Source organism: Mustela nigripes, chromosome 4 (genome assembly GCF_022355385.1).
Source record: "Mustela nigripes isolate SB6536 chromosome 4, MUSNIG.SB6536, whole genome shotgun sequence".
Taxonomy (NCBI): Eukaryota; Metazoa; Chordata; class Mammalia; order Carnivora; family Mustelidae; genus Mustela; species Mustela nigripes.
The window spans coordinates 79,832,472-79,848,350 of record NC_081560.1 but is presented as its reverse complement, the minus strand read 5'-3'; the positions used below and the strand labels follow the sequence as shown (position 1 = coordinate 79,848,350).

At 36.0% G+C, this 15,879-nt stretch overlaps 1 protein-coding gene across 1 annotated transcript in view; it reads right to left on the bottom strand.

Moving 5' to 3' along the window:
• PCLO (piccolo presynaptic cytomatrix protein) overlaps nt 1–15,879 on the bottom strand; it is a 408,965-nt gene that overhangs the window by 33,465 nt on the left and 359,621 nt on the right. The window contains exons 22-23 of the mRNA XM_059396945.1: nt 10,831–10,972; nt 6,515–6,588 (exon numbers count right to left, since the gene is read on the bottom strand). Coding sequence (XP_059252928.1) covers nt 6,515–6,588; nt 10,831–10,972 — 216 coding nt within the window. The remainder of the gene's footprint in view (nt 1–6,514; nt 6,589–10,830; nt 10,973–15,879) is intronic.

The window sequence follows — 15,879 nt, the reverse complement described above, 5'->3', positions numbered from 1 at the left end:
GCTGAGCAGAGAGCCCTATGCAGGGCTCGATCTGGTTGTCAATTATTAAGCACAATTTGTGTACGATAAGTAATCAAATGATACAGAGTAACCCACTAATCACATTTTCCTTGACCACATTCTGACCTCAAAATTGAGATAAAAATCAAATAACATATTTTCTTAATGATTTTAACAAAACATCCACAATAAATATACTGTAAATAAATTTTGTCTGCCATCACCTTCAATAAAACTGAACTTAAATAAAGCTAATTTTTTATTTAAAAATTAAGTCCTTGAGTAAGAGATGCAAACTTCTAGTTATAAAATAAATAAGTCACAGGAACAAAAAGTACGGCATAAGGGATATAGTCACTAATAGTATAATAACATTATTTGTTGACAGGTGGTGACTACACACCATGGTGAGCATGGAGTAATGTACAGAATTGTCAAATCATGATGATGTACACTTGAAACTGATACAACATGGAATGTAACTATACTTCAATAATAAGATTAATTAATGAACTCCTTGAAAGACCCATTCTTGACATCATTAAAATGAACAGAATCAGAAAATTCCAGAATAATAAAAGGAGAAGGGATATACAAAAGACAAAACAAAAAAAGACATTTCATATTTAATTTGAAATTTCCTCAGTCTAATTAGAAAGAGAGGAAATAAGTGTCGAGAGGATGAAATGAATTTTTCTTCAGGATCAAGATTATAGCTATTATCTGAATTGGGGGAATTCTACATGGAGCTCAGAAGGACAAGGACTAAGTCACATTCAGGGCTTAACCCAGTGCTGGTCACAACAGGTGCTCAATAAGTATTTGCTGAGCAACCTGTGGGATGCCCTCTGAACAGCAATTATTATGTTCTAACTAGGGCCTCTTAGAGTGGTGTTTTATTTTCCTCTTTGCAGGCTAATATTTAAACGATATAGTTGGTCATGGAAAGAGGAAAAATTAAATGAATATATATACATATATAAAAGGAAATAGAAGAGTTTTTTAAAAGCTATTTAAAAAAAAATGTTTCTCAAAGCCAGATAACATGATAGAGACTCTAGGCCTGAGGCCTAGATTTTTATTGGTTTAATGTAGAAAGTCATTTCTGTTCTGCACTTGTCCCATGGACTTTGTAAAATGTGTTCATTCACCTTGAAAGCACTCATACTAATCACCACTGGAGCTATGTAAAAAATATATATGTGTGTACAAATGACTTGAGATGCCAGTTAAAATGAGATTGTTGTGGTCATTATCGACTTTCATTAATTTCTACCTAAACTGTTAAGCTTTTTCAACAACAGCAAAAAAACACCCACTTCCAGTAAGATGTAGAATCAAATCTTGTTTTCTGTCCTATCCCCTGACTCCAGCCTCCTTGGGTTAGCATTATTGGTGATTGGCTTTCACCGACTCAATTATCTGAAAGCATTTGTGGGTTGAGTTGAGCATATTTCTATAATGGCAGAGGTTTATTTGTTCTGCCCCATTGAAAATGGAAATTGAGTGATTAAATTAAGACTTCTAAAGATACTTAGGAAAATAAATGATGTATTAGGGTGATTTGTTTTTGAAATACATGCAGCTGGAAAATTAAACCTCATGCAAAGTGTGATTCTTAATGCCTGCTGCTAAAGCTTGTGAACCCCTGGTTTAGGAGAATAAACGGGTTAAGCCAGACATTCTATGTAACGTCCACGGATGCCCACCAACAAACAGTAACACTATTAAATACAACGAATGAAAACAAGGTAGGAAAGGGCTCATCATCTATTAAGAGTGTCAGAGGGTTTTAGTGTAAATGGGGAAAACACTTGTCATTACAACTGGGAAGGCTAATTGATTTGGTCTAAATTTGTAAGAGGAGTGGTCTTATGTAGAACTCTTCCGAAGAGTCCGTGATATTTTGTCAGTCTTGACTAGTGTCACTCTTGGATAGAATCCAAATGGCTCTCTTTTATATTCACTTGTATTTATGTTATTTGTTTGTTTATTTTTAAAAGGTTTGTATTTATTTATTTATTTGAGAGAGCTAGAAAGAGCAGGAGCTGGAGGTGGGGTCAGGTGGGGTGGGGTGGACATCTGGGGAAGGACAAGCAGACTCCCTGCTGAGCAGGGAGCCCCAAAGTGGGGCTCGATTCTGGGGCTCTGGGATCATAACCTGGGCTGAAGGCAGATGCTGAGCCAACTGAGCCACCCAGGTGCCCCTCTGTTCACTTTTAATTTAATAATAGCTACAATGTAAGGGATGTTAATCATGTGCCAAACACAGTGTTTATTTGCACTTTACATTGTGCGCTTATTTAAATTATGACAGTTCAACCAGTTATTAGCAGAGGCAGTCCACAGGAGTGCTACCATTTTTTTACTACAATTTGGGTTGGAACTCCAGAAACTCTGATTGATCTCATATTCTGACACACAGAGCATGAGATTAATCAGCATGAGATTAAAATTTATGAGTCAGTGCGATAGGGAAGATGCAACATTATTGGAGAAAATGACTAAGTGGAAAATGATTTTTTTAAAAAATCAGAATGCAGAATAAATAGATTTACTCAATAAATAGAACAAGGACACAACTATTAAAAAAATTTCTATAACATGTTCCACATAAAATTTGAACCCCATAAAACATTACTTTTTGTATTCTGTATAGTTTAATTCTAAAACAAAAATAAAAATGTTATAAAAATAAACTGTACAAGGGTGATTACTTAAAATCTATGATATACTCTTGATTTAAAGTACGCATATCTTTGTAGATCAGTTTTCCTTAGAGTGGACCAAGGTGTGCGTAAAACAAAGTACTTAAATGCGTAACACGAAAGACTCAAGGGGAAGTGGCACATTCAAAAAAACCTTAGTAGTTACTAAGACACAACTTTTCTGGTACCCTGATGAAGAATTTAAAGGAGGAAAAAATCCAGTCATGAAACTGAACATTATGAGTAAAACCAAACTGACTGAATTCTGTTTTGTTTGTTTGGCTATGTATTGGCTAAATATGTTGCCTGACAACAAAAGGAAAGGAAAGCAATCCTCTGAATTGGTCAGAACAAAATGTATATCATAAATATACCTGGATTACAGCACAAGAGCTGATTCTATATTTCTATGGGAACAAAGCAAAATCTTGTATATTAAATTGATCTTTTCTTTTTATTTGCTCAGAGTAATTAAAATCCTATATGATTTAATAATTTTCTCCCCACTCTCTGTTCTTTTTTTTTTTTTTAGGAGTTATTTATTTTGAGAGAGAGCACACATGTAGACATTGCAGGACAGAGGGAGAGAGAGAATCTCAAGCAGACTCCCCACTGAATGCAGAACCTGACACAGGGCTCGATTTCACAACCCTGAGATCATGACCTGAGTAGAAATCAAGAGTCAGATGCTTAACCGACTAAGCCACCCAGGTGCCCTCTACGTATTCTTTTAAATTTAAAATTATTTGTAAAGCTTAAATACTTACTGAAGATTTCTTCTTCACATTATTAGCACTCTCTCTCTCTCTTAAAATATTTTATTTATTTGGCAGAGAGAAAGAGACAGTGAGAGAGGAACACAAGTAGGGAGAGAGAGAGGGAGAAGCAAGCTTCCTGCTGAGCAGGGAGCCCAATGTGGGGCTCAATCCCAGGATCCTGGGATCATGACCTGAGCTGAAGGCAGACACTTAACGACAGACCCACCCAGGTGCCCCTATTAGCAATCTTTTTTATATCTCTTGCAGTTGGATATTTTCATGCCCAACTTCATATAGATAATAAATTATAAATTTGCTTATTGTCCAAACTTCAGAAGTCACTCGGTCAAAAATAATCTGTCCAAAATATTGCTACTGAAAGGGCACATAACTATAAATGATTCACATTACATTATGTATTCTATCTTATCCTCATCCTCAACCTCCAGCCCTCTGCTCAATAACTAAATCTGAGATTAAATATTGATAAGAGTCAGTTCACTAAAATATAAACATATGGACTCACAAGTTTAAATAAAATATAAAATAGCGTATGACTGGCTTATACTTGTAGGAGTGATGGGAAAGAAGAAAGAAGTATTAGGCTGAACAATTCTTATTCATTGACAGTTATTAACATTTATAATAAGATAATTTCATCAATAAACTTTTTTCCTTTTTAATTTCTTTTTTTGATTTAATTTTATTTTTTCAGTGTTCCAAGATATCAGTGAACATTAAAATTAAAATTAAGTAATTTGACTTTGAAAAAAGTGCACATTAATTGTTTCTCTAATTACCTGAATTCTAGAGTCATATAAAAATCAATGGGCATTATTTTCATATATTATTATATCATTTATTCATTCACTCAACAAACATTCTTCTTTTTTTAAACCAAGACATGAAAAGTTTTATGTAGTCAAAGGAAATGATTTAAAAACCATGAGGGAAATGAAAAGAGAAAAGAATCAATGGAACATTGTACTGTGCTCTTGCTGCTTGAAAAGATCCAAGATGCACAGTTGATTCAATATTAACCAAAGTCCCTGAAGATGGCATATAGGAGTTCAACAAACATTCCAGAAGCAACGCTATGGGTAAAGCTTTCTGCCAAGTGCTGGGCAACCAGGATGACTAAACCAAAGCTCTAGGCTAAATGTTCAACTTTATGGAGGAGACAGGCATAAAAACATACACTCAAATTGAAGAACAAAATGTGCAAATTATGGTTTAAACAGGCGCAGATTTGGTTAGTGGTAGAAGAGCACAGGAGGAGAAGGACACAAAATCTGGAAGAGGGTGAATTAAGTCAGGACGTATGTAATCTGATTCTTCCATGGGATTTTCAGGCAAGATTCTGCACTGGCCCTGCACCTCTGGGCCCTTGGGTGCATTCTCCGGCTTGCCCCCGCTCTCCTATCAGGGTAGCTGTCTCCTTGGCTGTTTCCCTGGCTCGCCTGGCAGTTGGGCTTCCAGTGGGATTTGATCAGGCAGCACTGGCAGAGATTGGAGAATGGGAAGAAGGAAGTAACCAGGATATTTCTCCCCATCCTCACCTATCTCCAAATGTATTTCTGGTATTTGCTGTTTCTCTTCCTTGTTCCCTGCTCCCTGCAATTCAGGCTTGCCCTGGTTTCAGCTCTCAGGATAGTCACTTCTTTCTGCCACCTCAGTAGGTCTGTTATTACACCGCCCGGTTTCTCAGGGAGACTATGAGTGGGTAACCATTGCCAGCCATCAACTTCCCCTATTTTAAATATTCAGAGTGGTTTCCATTTTGTTGGTTGGATGCAAGTGCCTGGCAGACATGAACTATGGGAGGCTGAATTCCAGGGAGTCTGGAGGGTAAATTTGGACCTAATCAACATATAGATGAGAATTGCTGAGTTTACGTACTGAGTGTATAAAATGATGGGTAGATTAACGGTGGAACCCTGGGGAAAACAGCAGCAGATAATACAGTCTTTGAATGAATCTAAAGAAAAAGTTTTAGTAGAATCAGAAAAATGTGGTATATACTAATCCACAAGAAACCTAGCTGTCACTGGCATCCAATATTTGCCAGATGAGGTTTCTGAAGACAGATCAGGTCACCAGTTAGATAGCAGGACCAGATTTGAAATCCAAATCTGGGTTTCCTATTTCTTCATCTTGTGTTTTTGTGATACCATGCCATTAATCATTCCTTTTAATAGCAGGTGATTTGGCATAATTTGCTTGGGTTCAGGTTACTTGTTCTTATCTTCTGTGATATTTCCACCTCCGTTTCTTCTTATGTAAAAACCAGTATATGGTATTATTTACCTTCATGGGTAATTTTAAGAATTAAATGAGATAATATATGAAAGTACTTAGAATAGTATAAAGTAATTAAGAGAGTTGAAATTACTGAGAGGTTATGCAATCTAAGGAGGTTAATAGTGTTGTCAGATCTTATCACAATATTATGAAAGATAAGCTAGTCATTGTATACCTTACAGGTCCTGAATATCTCCCAAAGTTCAAGATTTTCTTGCATTTTGTAATCAAATTGGGTTTTTACTTTAGAAGTTAGTCATTTTTTTCCTGTAAATTGATTTTTATGCCATTAGTTTCTATTGAGCTCCATACATTTAAGAATTTCCATTTTAAGTGAAGTTTCATGATTTATTTTCTATTTGTATGGTATTTTAACAAAAAATTTTTTTAAATCTCAATGAGATTTCCCTGAGAGTCTTCTGAGTCTCCCCCCGTCATCCTTCTCACTTTTCTTTCTCTTTTAAATTTTTAGTACACCAAAGTATTTAAATGTTAAATGTAAATCAAGAAATTGGGAAATTTTTAAATAAAATTACAAGATAATTCTAATCTACTAGATAACATAGAGAACGGGGTCATTTTCCTAGTGTTGTTGCCATTAGCACTTACAAATTCACATTTGTATTCAAAGAAAACACATCAAACACTCAGAGTGTAACATGTAGAGTTAACAAAAATCCATGTATAAAATAATTATATATGTATACATGTATACAATGTATAAAATAATTATACGTTTTAACTTACCCTCCGTGTCTGCTAGTCCCACTCCTACTCCTGGCTGCTTTACAGGCTCTTGCCCATTCTGCCCCATCTTTCCTCTGTTTAAAAGAAAATACAAGTTTACACATTTAGTTATGCTCTCTTAAATGCAAATGAGAAGACCAAGTTCCCAAAAAATAGAGTAACATTATATATTCACACCTGCAATAAATTACTTGAATGGCCATAAATTGCTTTGTATCATGTTAATTTTAAAATAGGGGCTTGTTTCTTTTTCATACTTAGTCTGAATATAATACCTCAAAATTCAGTGTCTTGTTCGTTGACTCATTCATCAAAGGTCAGACTATCATGAAATTTTCAAATTTTGTTTTTGAGAATTATGGCATTGGGGCGCCTGGGTGGCTCAGTGGGTTAAGCCTCTGCCTTTCGCCCAGTCATGATCTCAGGGTCCTGGGATCGAGCCCCTCATCAGGCTCTGTGCTCAGCAGGGAGCCTTCTTCCCCCTCTCTCTCTCTGCCTGCCTCTCTGCCTACTTGTGATCTCTCTCTCTCTCTGTCAAATAAATAAATAAAGTCTAAAAAAAAAGAGAGAATTATGGTATTGCTGTTTTTTTCATTTTTAACTTAAGAACTGAGGAGAGTTTTTATGTCTTTATGTTATGATGACTTTTATAGACCCTTTGGTAGAAGGGAAATGTTGAATTAAATAACTTAAAAGAAAATATTGTAATAACACAGATTTTTATTTCACTTAGTGAATTTCAGATCCCGTCTGGTTTCAACTGTGTGTAGCATATTGGCTTTTGAAGTCAGACTTCCTGGTCTCTGCCTCTGGCTTTGCTATTTCATACTATGTGTCATCTAAGGCAAATCTACTCAATCTGGTGAATCTATTTCTCCTTTTGTAATATAAAGATAGAAACACTAGCTAGCTTTTGGGTAGGAGAAAATCACATGGAAAATTTATATACATTACTTAACACAGTGCCTAAAACAACATAAAATTCAATAAATAGAAAATATTAATAGGTAGGTATGAACATAATGGCTTTAGAATTCAACCAGATTCTACTACTCCTTTAGTTTCAGCCTCGAACTTTCAAGAAGGGCAAATCAATGAAGAATTCATGATACTCTGGGCACTGTGTGTTCAGAATATTGATAATGTAACAGCCCAAACACTTCTTATTTTTTCAATAAGAGAAAAAGCTACAGGCATAGAAAAGATTTTGGAGTTGCCTTTATACATACTTATATAAGATGTTTTAAAACAATGAAACAAAAACACCTAAGTTTTAAAAAGGGTGTTTGAACAAAAGAATGCCTTGATACTATACTTTCTTTTTTTTTGATACTTTACTTTCTAGATAATAATTCTAACATAGAAAGATTTGCTAACAATTAATTCTTACTTTCACAAAAATATTTGCTTTGCTGAATTTTCTGAGAATGTAATCGTATTTTTTTCTTAAGAATGCAATCACATCTCAGTTGAAAATGGCTCTAAAGATTCTCTTACCATTCTATAGAGATGGTTCTGCACATAATGAAAGAGGAGTAGATATAAACTCAGAAATTATTTTATCTTGAAAGCCATTACATTTTTCCATTATGACAATTCTAGGTCAGAGGTTTAAACACAAATTCTTATCAAGTGTGAAGGACACACAAAAATGTTAGAAATCATGGATATACTTATATACATATAGACATGGTCTGCCTCTGAATATATGCCAAAATAGTCTTGATTAAGCAATAAAAGAAACTTAAATCTGTGTAATTGTTTCAATGAGATTCAATACAAGTGGATGGTAAATTTAAAGTAGAGCTCGCTCTGTCTGCTCTGTTCTGATCAGAGAGAAAAGCTTAACAACACAGTAGCAGTCTTACAGTGAGCAAGACACTATGACTAACAGAGGGAACCAAACGTCCTATTACTGAGTCAAACTCAAATGGAAAGAAGAAGCATTTTAGGAGAGTTCATCTAACACATGAGAGTACTAAAAAATCACTCTTCTATGTATGTCCAATTTTGACAAAATAATTAAAATTTTTAGTAATAGTAAAATTTGGGTAATTTTTTATTTGACCTTAAGTCCTAGGTTTTGAATTTTAATGGTATCTGGTATTCAGCTGCAGTCATTTTTCCCAATGAAAACTGATTCTAACGTTAGATGCACAGATAAATGTGTACAAGAGGCATTTCTAAGATCTTACAGGTACTTCTGCAGCATCTTGAAGCTAAATGAAGTACAAAGGAAACATGACTGTGGGTTATATGAAGGGTGTAATTTTTCTGAATTCCCAGGAAATAATCTTCAGCTCAGAACATGTGGACTACACATTTTATAACTTCTATTTGTTAATCAATCACCAATAGTTATTGAACTCTTATGTTAACTTAAGCAGTAATTGTGTTAGACACAAATGGGTATATAAAAGATATACCAAATATTGCTTTGGAAACTAGAATTTTCTTTGTGCTTATACAGCAAAACAATGGTGTGCCTGAGGCAGTTTTGAAAGGCTTTGAGGAAAATGGGAAAAACAAAATTGGAATGTGGTATGTATGTAAAAAAATAAATAATCTAATTCCACTTCAGATATTCAGATACTGAGGAAATAACACACTTTTTCTCTGGAAGTTATAACTTTATCATGAGTGTTTAATTATTTGAAATGTATGGATAAATTGGAGGGATATTAAGCGATGTGTGGTTAAAAAAATTACTAACTCATGTGATATTCACAGCCTAGCAAGAGATATGTAATGAATTTGCTGAAATTCTCTTCATACAGGATCATCAGAGAAAGAGGACTAATGAGATCAGACTTCTTTTAGAAGTAATGTCCAATAAAAAAGAACTGATTAAATATAAATAATATTGAATCCATAGCCCAAGTCTTACTAAAAAAAAAAAAAAAAAAAAAAAAAAAAAAGATGGGCAGGTGATCCAATAACATAACAGTTGAAGTAGGAAAAATATAACTTAAAAATCATAAAATAAACACATTTTTCAGTGTACAAATCCCTTTCCCCCATTATTTTGCTTTTATAGAGTGAGCCATTATCTAAGTATTGGGACTACTCTGGACATAGAAGGAAAGATTTATAAGAACCTTGACATTAAAACAAAGAGAACTAGAATTCCACTCCCAGAAATGGCTTCACTCAACATTGGAGAAAACGAAGATCCTTTAACAAGTGCCGGGATCAGGGGTCTGCAAACTCCATAGGGAGCCAGATAGGAGATGGTTTGAAGGGGCCTGAGCTCACGTCTGCCTCTAGAGGGCAGAAGCGACATTAGGCAACACATTAGTGAATGGGTGTGCTTTTCAATAAAACTTGACTTATGGACGCTGAAATAACAATTTCCTAAATTTTTATGTGTCATAAAATGCGATTCTTCTGTTTCCCCACTGCCCTAAAACATTTAAAAAGGTGAAGGCCATTTTTAGCTCACAGAACTTGCAAAGCTAGCTTTGCCCTGACCAAGATGGTGGAGATGGGTGGCCCAATGACGCTTTTCAAAACCTGGAAAACTTGTTCCCTGGGAGGAGAAGGAAAGATTGGAAAGTCTAGATTTTGATACTGGAGCAGACATAACCTACATATGTCTCTTGGATGCCGCTAACTTTTGCCATCAACATGACTAAGCCCACTCTGACACATCCTAAACACAATCTGCTTCCGTTTTGCATTCGATCTGCAGTATCAATAACTTGAGGATTAACAGATTACAAATGATTTTTATTCCAAGACTATCTACTGGGGACCCCTGTATTACTGGATATTCTTTCTAGAAAATATGGAAATGCTTCAAAATATTCCATTTTGATTGTGGAAAGATTACTGAAGAGTCTATACGAGGAGCCCAATGTGTTATCTATTTCAAAAATGATATATTTAAAATTTAAAGAGACACTAGGGAGTGTCTTTAAATTTTAAGTCTCTCCCAATTCAAAGTAAATGAATCTAAGTTTATCTCAGACACCAATAATATTTGTGTTTGATCATTATGTAATTACTGCATCAACGGACTACTGCTGCTGAACTTAATGGTTATTGTAGCAGTTTCCCTATTAAATGCAGATTGCACTGATGAAATAGTCCTGGAAGTGACCAGTGTCCATCCTTAGAATTGACTAAATTAATCCAGTCTTTCCTGAACAGTCTATTTTCTATGTAGGCATAAACAGTTGAAGTGCATTGGGGACAGTGAGTCAGAACTGGATAATTATCTCGTTATTTCCTGTTAAGTGTTAAGAAAAGCTTACTCATGATGCTGTTAACTTTGTAGTGGGGGGAAAAAAAAAAAGAAAAAAGCCCACACTTACATCCTTGGAATAGGAAATAGATTAGTCTCCCCTGCGGTGCTGCTGCTTCCTTCACTGTCCACGCTATACCCACTGCCAAAGCTGCTGCCCGAGGAGCCGGTGGACACGGAGCTTTCTGCAGGCCGGTGATTGGTAGGCTTTGCTGCATGGTGTGGGAAGAGTCAACACCACAGTCAATCAATGAAACTCTCCTCGATCTCCAAAGGCATCATTATACGTTTCTTCATTGACATGGATAATGAAACAGCTCTAGCAAGAACTCCACATTTCTTAATCTGCCTTTCATTTTCTTTTCCTTAACCAGTAAGGTGCTGTGGTAACACTAAGTACTTGATTATTATTATTTTGGACACAGAGGTAGAAAAACAACAACAACAACAAAACCAAACAATTGTTTGAGTTAAGTAGTATGTAACCAGTCTATTACTATTGTCATTATTATTGGTTCTTTTTGTGGTTCCTTTGTATAGTCTCACAGTAAGGACAAGCAGGTATGAATTTTGGCTGTTTCATGGAGAAAGGAGTTTAGAAAGACTTGGGTAGAGAGAAATAGTGGCATAAGGGAAAATTCCTTAATTATTTTCCATATTAACCAATAATGTGTTTTTCTCCTGAGAAGTGAAGATGCATATTAGAACAGATAGTTTCAAGAAGTGCTTGAAGAATTCTGTGCTTGTTTGTATGTATTTCTAGCAATTCTTCCCAGCAGGTTTTTAAATTTGAAGACCTTTGTTTCCCCTTTGGCATTTCTTCATTTCCTATTGGGACTTGTTTCAATAATTCCTTACGTTTGATTTTTTTTTTGGATAAAACAATCCATATTCCCATAGAAACATTATAATTCTGTGTTTTCTAATACAGTGGGAGAACAGTACAATATTGTTAGTGGGGTTACAGATCGGAGGAGATTGGGGGGTCTTTTGATGCAGAAGATGGAAGAGAAAGCAAATATTTCCTCTTCTTTTTGTGGAGAGAAGCTTCTCTAGGCAAATTTTAAAAATTACTATTATGTCTTCTGCCACATGGTCAGAATTTAAGAGCATGAGCTTCGTTCATACTGACAGGATTTGGAATCCTAGCTCGTTCTGGAGTAGATCTAAACAATCTCAGCTTCTGTATTTGCAAATAATGGGTTCCGTTACGGAGACTCCACTCATAACCGTGACCATGAGGAGTGAGATAAAGCAGGAGTTCAGTTACTTTCTCTTCCTCATCTTGTGATTTTATTTGTCATACCCGCAACATTTTCTGCAGGGTTTTCCTGACAATTGCCGCTCCCTAGTGTCTTTGAGCATGCCTAGCCCTCGATAATGAATTTTCCTTGATTTTCTTTCCAATTCTAGATATGTTCTAGGATACAAAAACACTTTGAGTCTCTCTCTACTATAAAATCACCTGTGTTCAATCAGGAGTTTCTTAAGCAGTTGGAGAGATTTACACTGTGGGTGAATCATTGATAGGCATTTAATGATTCTAAGATATCTATACTTTCCCTCAAGGGATGTACACAAACAAAATGACTCTTAATCTGGTGGCATTTTAATAAAATCAATACATCCAAATGAAGGGGAAAATACAAACATTGTGAGGGAAACCATTGAGGACAGGAAATCCACCATCAGGGTAATCAGGGTCAAGTCTTGCAAAGGTTTTGGCTTTTCCCCAGTTTCTACTTCTTTTAGGGACGACAGAGTCTCTAAAGCCAACAGGAATTGTTACAATATCTTTTGCAGTGTTAGCAAGATTGCTTTCTCAGAACAGAGAAATAAGGAAGAAATGTCAGTCAATAACTTAACGGGTATTGGGATTGTTAAATTGGGACTAGCTATATAGAAAAAGGCTTGAATATTGTTAAATAACGAGTCACGGATGAATTACCAGTAACCCATAGTAGATTTGAGGAGACAGAATGATAGTTATAATGTTTGATATTTTCTATGTAAAAGAAACCCAGATGGTGTATATAGTGTTAACTTAAGAACTTTTTAAAAGAATAACTTAAAAACTATAAAGGAGATAGGATTATGATATAAATTATGAACATTAATAAAGCAAATTAAACTGTATGATCATAATGAGTCAGATTAGTCAACTAGTTGTAAACAAAGGAAAGCTGCCACACTTTTTGATTAGCATTTTTGATAGTCACTTAATGATTCTAAGATATCTATACTTTTCTAAGATATCTGCCACACTTTTTGATTGTAATCCAATCAACACTATTGCTAATATTTTTCAAGATAATATTGAATGAAACACTTTAATACCATCAACTGGAAAATCTCAATATACTATTTTCAAAAACAAGCTTTATTTAATATACACTAATTTTAAATCAATTTACTTTTACTAGATTAAAACAATTTTCAGCCAAAAGCAATGTCACAATGCATCAAAATAGCTATTATAGCAGAACCATCCTATTTAAATTTCAAAATACTCAATCTTTTTGTTGTGAACTTTGATTGTACCTGATGCAATTTCTAGTTCTATTCCTCTCTTGGGAAATTTGAGATGTGTCCAGAATATAAAATAATATAACAAGAGGAAAGGAACAAGGCTAGAAATAAATTTAAGGAGAGTTTTTCATCTTGAGTAGGTGAATAGATATCTCATTTGGAAAGCCTGTACAAGTGCTGTAGATTTAAGTGCAAACAAATAATAATTGATAAGAAATAGGAAAAGAAAGAAAACCAAATCTAGAGACCATACGCATATACTGGATTAAGTCTAAGTCTACCTAACATATTTAGAAAACAAAATTATGTGTAAGTCTGAGTCTAAAGAAACTTCGGGCAGTTAGAAGTTAGGTGAACAATTCACATTAATCAAGATGTTGGGCATCATCTTCCCAAAACACCTGGTACTTGACTGATTTCCCCCTTACTAATCAGGTGTGGAAGTGTAGCATACAGAGAGCCTGATGTCTGGTAGTTTCTAAAAGTGAATTCAATTAAAAATGTAGAAGAGAGGGGGCGCCTGTGTGGCTCAGTGGGTTAAATCCTCTGCCTTTGGCTCAGGTCATGATCTCAGGGTCCTGGGATCCAGCCCTGCATTGGGCTCTCTGCTCAGCGGGGAGCCTGCTTCCCCTCTTCTCTCTCTCTGCCTCTCTGCCTACTTGTGATCTCTATCAAATAAACAAAATCTTTAAAAAATGTAGAGGAGAAATTTGTTTTTTACTGGGCTATCTACATAGCATAAAATGCAATTAAACATACAGAAATGCAGAGGTTTTGAGAAACTGGAACTAAAAACCCAAATATTTTAATAGTTCTTTATCAGACAGTTGAAACCATGCACCTATTTACTAATTTCTTTCTCTTGAAACAGTCTCCAAATGAGAACATATCAGTTCTCTCACATTGAGCTAAACCTCCGTTATCTTCAACACGTTAATGAATAAAGTGTTTTTACAACTGGATATCAGAGCCTGGGTCTCAGTGAAATTTTGAGACATCTCACGGTTTTGGTCACATTCTTTAGTTTGCCTAAGTCCTTAACCATCTGCTTCTTTCCAAATGTATTTCCGGTCATTCTCCTTTGTACCCTTTGCATGGAAGCCCACTTAGACCCCTCATGCTGGCTCCCTTTGGCTTGGCTCCCCCCCCCAACCCCCCGTCCTGAGCTGTAACTGGGCCCGTTCTGATTTTGTTAGCCTTTCTCTGCCCCTGTCATTTTCTCATATCGGAACTCTACTTTTCTGCAAAGGCCCAGCTCGGACTGCACCTGCTTTGTGTATTTTCCTCCTCTTGCCCCTCAGAAGCGAACTCTTCTATATCCGTACTCTCCTAGCACAAGATCACAGGCCTGTTCCTGCAATGACCACTTTCTATTCTTGGCTCTGGTTGTCACATTCATGCTGCTGTTGGAAGCCGAGCCTGTGTTTTCTCCATGGTAGCTTTCTCAAAAGCTTACCCTGGAACTATGCTGAAGCAATATTTCATGAAATAATAATAAAATTAATAAGTCTTTCCTTTAACCACACAACTCAGACATCCAAATAATTTAGTAGATATTTTACTTTTTATCCAGCTGTGTGTATTATGCAAATCAGAAATCTCTCATTAACATCACCTGATGTGGGAGGGGTTTTTTTACTCCACGTTTTGTCAAGGAAACTTGGGGGCAATGTGATTTCTAATTTTTTTAGATAGCTTTAAAGAACTTAGCAAACTCAACACCCAAAGAACAAATAATCCAATCAAGAAATGGGCAGAGGACATGAACAGACATTTCTGCAAAGAAGACATCCAGATGGCGAACAGACACATGAAAAAGTGCTCCATATCACTCGGCATCAGGGAAATACAAATCAAAACCACAATGAGATATCACCTCACACCAGTCAGAATGGCTAAAATCAACAAGTCAGGAAATGACAGATGCTGGCGAGGATGCGGAGAAAGGGGAACCCTCCTACACTGTTGGTGGGAATGCAAGCTGGTGCAGCCACTCTGGAAAACAGCATGGAGGTTCCTCAAAATGTTGAAAATAGAACTGCCCTATGACCCAGCAATTGCACTATTGGGTATTTACCCTAAAGATACAAATGTAGTGATCCAAAGGGACACATGCACCCGAATGTTTATAGCAGCAATGTCCACAATAGCCAAACTATGGAAAGAACCTAGATGTCCATCAACAGATGAATGGATCAAGAAGATGTGGTATATATACACAATGGAATACTATGCAGCCATCAAAAGAAATGAAATCTTGCCATTTGCAACAACATGGATGGAACTAGAGCGTATCATGCTTAGCGAAATAAGTCAAGCAGAGAAAGACAACTATCATATGATCTCCCTGATATGAGGAAGTGGTGATGCAACATGGAGGCTTAAGTGGGTAGAAGAATAAATGAAACAAGATGGGATTGGGAGGGAGACAAACCATAAGTGACTCTTAATCTCACAAAACAAACTGAGGGTTGCCGGGGGGAGGGGGTTTGGGAGAAGGGGGTGGGATTATGGACATTGGGGAGGGTATGTGATTTGGTGAGTGCTGTGAAGTGTGTAAACCTGGTGATTCACAGACCTGTACCCCTGG